Raw genomic sequence first — 2,327 nt, forward strand, 5'->3', positions numbered from 1 at the left:
CACACACACACACACACAATCACACACACACACAATCACACACACACACAATCACACACACACACACATACGCACACACACCCGCACGCACATATACAGAGAGAGACAGAGAGAGAGAGAGAGAGAGAAAGAGAGAGAGAGAGAAAGAGAGAGAGAGTCAGAGACACTAACGCACCTACACACAGGCGCACACGCACGTGCGGGCGTCCCTCACCTTCCGCATCCCCCACCCCCTCCCTCACCCCCATCCCGTAGATGGACGTTCCCGTGGTTGTCAATGCGCGTGTTTGTCCGTGTGTGCGCGCAACTGCTCTCATACACCCACACGCGCAAACAAACTAACCCACACACTTACGCTCAAACAGGCGTTAAGTCGGGAGAGAGCGAGAGAAAGAAAGCAAAGAGAGTTGAGAGAGAGAGAGAGAGAGAGAGAGAGAGAGAGAGAGAGAGAGAGAGAGAGGAGGGGGCAGATCGCAAATGTGGGCGGAGGCTTCCCCAACTTGGGAGAGGACCGCCCGAGCGAGTCTGAAGGAGGGAGGAGTGGGGAGAGGGGAGGGGGAGGGCATGTCCCACGAGCATCCACACACAGGAGAGAGGGGAGGGGGAGCGCCGGAGGGAGGGACTTGGTGCTATATAAACTCCTGAGACTGTCAGTACCGCCATTTGATCTCACAAGCGCACGTGAGACACCTAGCAAAGAGACGGGAGACTCCCAAACAGTACGAGTAGCAACCACCCGACTCAGACATTATTATACTTTTGTGATCGCCACGACTTGAGAACAGAACGAGAACTATTTCATTGTCATCAAGTCGATCGTACTTTGGTCTCGCGGACTTTGGAGATACTACCTGAAACCCATATCATCGTCACACAACTCGAAGACAGAAATTTGCGGTGAGGAGACACCAGTGAACCTTTTAACTTTTGCCCGATTTCTTGAACTAACCTGGGGGATTTTCACAAACTTATTGACTGACTAAAATTCATTCTACTCAGAGTAAGACACACAAACAAACGAACATAACCCGATATTTGGTGTCAAGTAGCAAGAATCAGAAACACTACCCTCTTTCTATTAATTGTGAAAGAGATCTGTTTCTGTCTATCTCATCGTTTGACATTCCCCCTCAAGCCATGAAGTTTTTGCGTCATTATAGAATGTTCTAGAAACCCCACCGATCGCCCGAGTCTTTCACAGGCCTCCCCCTTGTAATACACGCTGCTCATTTCTGTCAGTCCGAGGACATCATGTCTTCAACTGTTCACTCACAAGTCGCCGAGGCAGGCTCGGCCTTCCCCCACCACACGTCTTTGTGTGACGTCACGGCCACCTGCTCATGCTCACTGTCGTCCAGAACAGCTTTACTGCCTTCAAGATGCTGCTCCGAATTTAAGTCATCGCAATCGTCATCATCATTCTTATCTTCGTCGGCGTCATCATCGCCACACAGAGACAGTATCTCCCCCCTCACCACGGTGCCATGCCTCCCCGACACACAAGACTCTCATGTCCCCTCCTCTCCCTCTCCATCTCCCTCCTCTTTTTCATCCTCACCATCCTCCTCGTCCATCTGCTTCTGGTCAAGATACCAGACGTGTGCAAAAGACACTGCTGGCTCCCCCCGGCCGTCCATCTCCGATATGTCTATGTATAGCCCCCGGTCCCTGCTGTCCCCTGTCAGGTGGGCAAGGTGTCCCCCTCTAAGCCTGGTCTCGGTACTGCTGGTGCTGTGTGTGTTTCTGTGTGGGCCAGCGTCCATCGAGGCTCGCAGTGTGGGCGTATGTCTGGGCGTACCCTGCGCTAATGGTGGGCAGCTCCTTGTCTCCAACTCGGTGTGGGGAGACTGCCGATGCCGTTGTCGGGCGGGGTTCGTTGGGCCCTTCTGTCAGTATCAGGCTGCCCACAAGAGAAGCGCTGCAACCTCCCAGCCCGTACAAGTAGGACGCCTTGAGGAGATGGTGGAGATCCATCAACGTCTTTTGGCACTTCAGAGACGGCTGGACGAGGACAGCCAGGACACCAGGCACGTGACCAGAGCCTTGACCAATGAAAGCGGAAGAATGACCGGAAGTGTGGGGGGAGAGGAGTCCAGTCTGGACTCGTTCAGCTCCGGACAGAATCGTCCACGAAGGTCCTGGGAACCAAGGCTGGAGTTTCGTCACCTGCTCAAACGGTGAGTCAAGAGGGTGTTTTGGGGGGAGGGAGGGGGCAGTTGTTGTTGTTGTTCTTCTTCTTCTTCTTTTTCTTCTTCTTCTTCTTCTTCTTCTTCTTCTTCTTCTTCTTCTTCTTCTTCTTCTTCTTCTTCTTCTTCTTCTTCTTCTTC

General features: G+C 52.7%; 1 protein-coding gene across 1 annotated transcript in view; it reads left to right on the forward strand.

Annotated features, from left to right (window-relative positions):
- Positions 1-676: 676 nt before the first annotated feature.
- LOC101860564 overlaps positions 677-2,327 on the forward strand; it is an 8,395-nt gene continuing 6,744 nt past the window's right edge. Inside the window, exon 1 of the mRNA XM_005096737.3 lies at positions 677-2,177. Coding sequence (XP_005096794.1) covers positions 1,252-2,177 — 926 coding nt within the window. The 5' untranslated portion in view covers positions 677-1,251. The remainder of the gene's footprint in view (positions 2,178-2,327) is intronic.

This window comes from Aplysia californica, unplaced genomic scaffold, assembly GCF_000002075.1.
Source record: "Aplysia californica isolate F4 #8 unplaced genomic scaffold, AplCal3.0 scaffold00136, whole genome shotgun sequence".
Lineage (NCBI taxonomy): Eukaryota > Metazoa > Mollusca > Gastropoda > Aplysiida > Aplysiidae > Aplysia > Aplysia californica.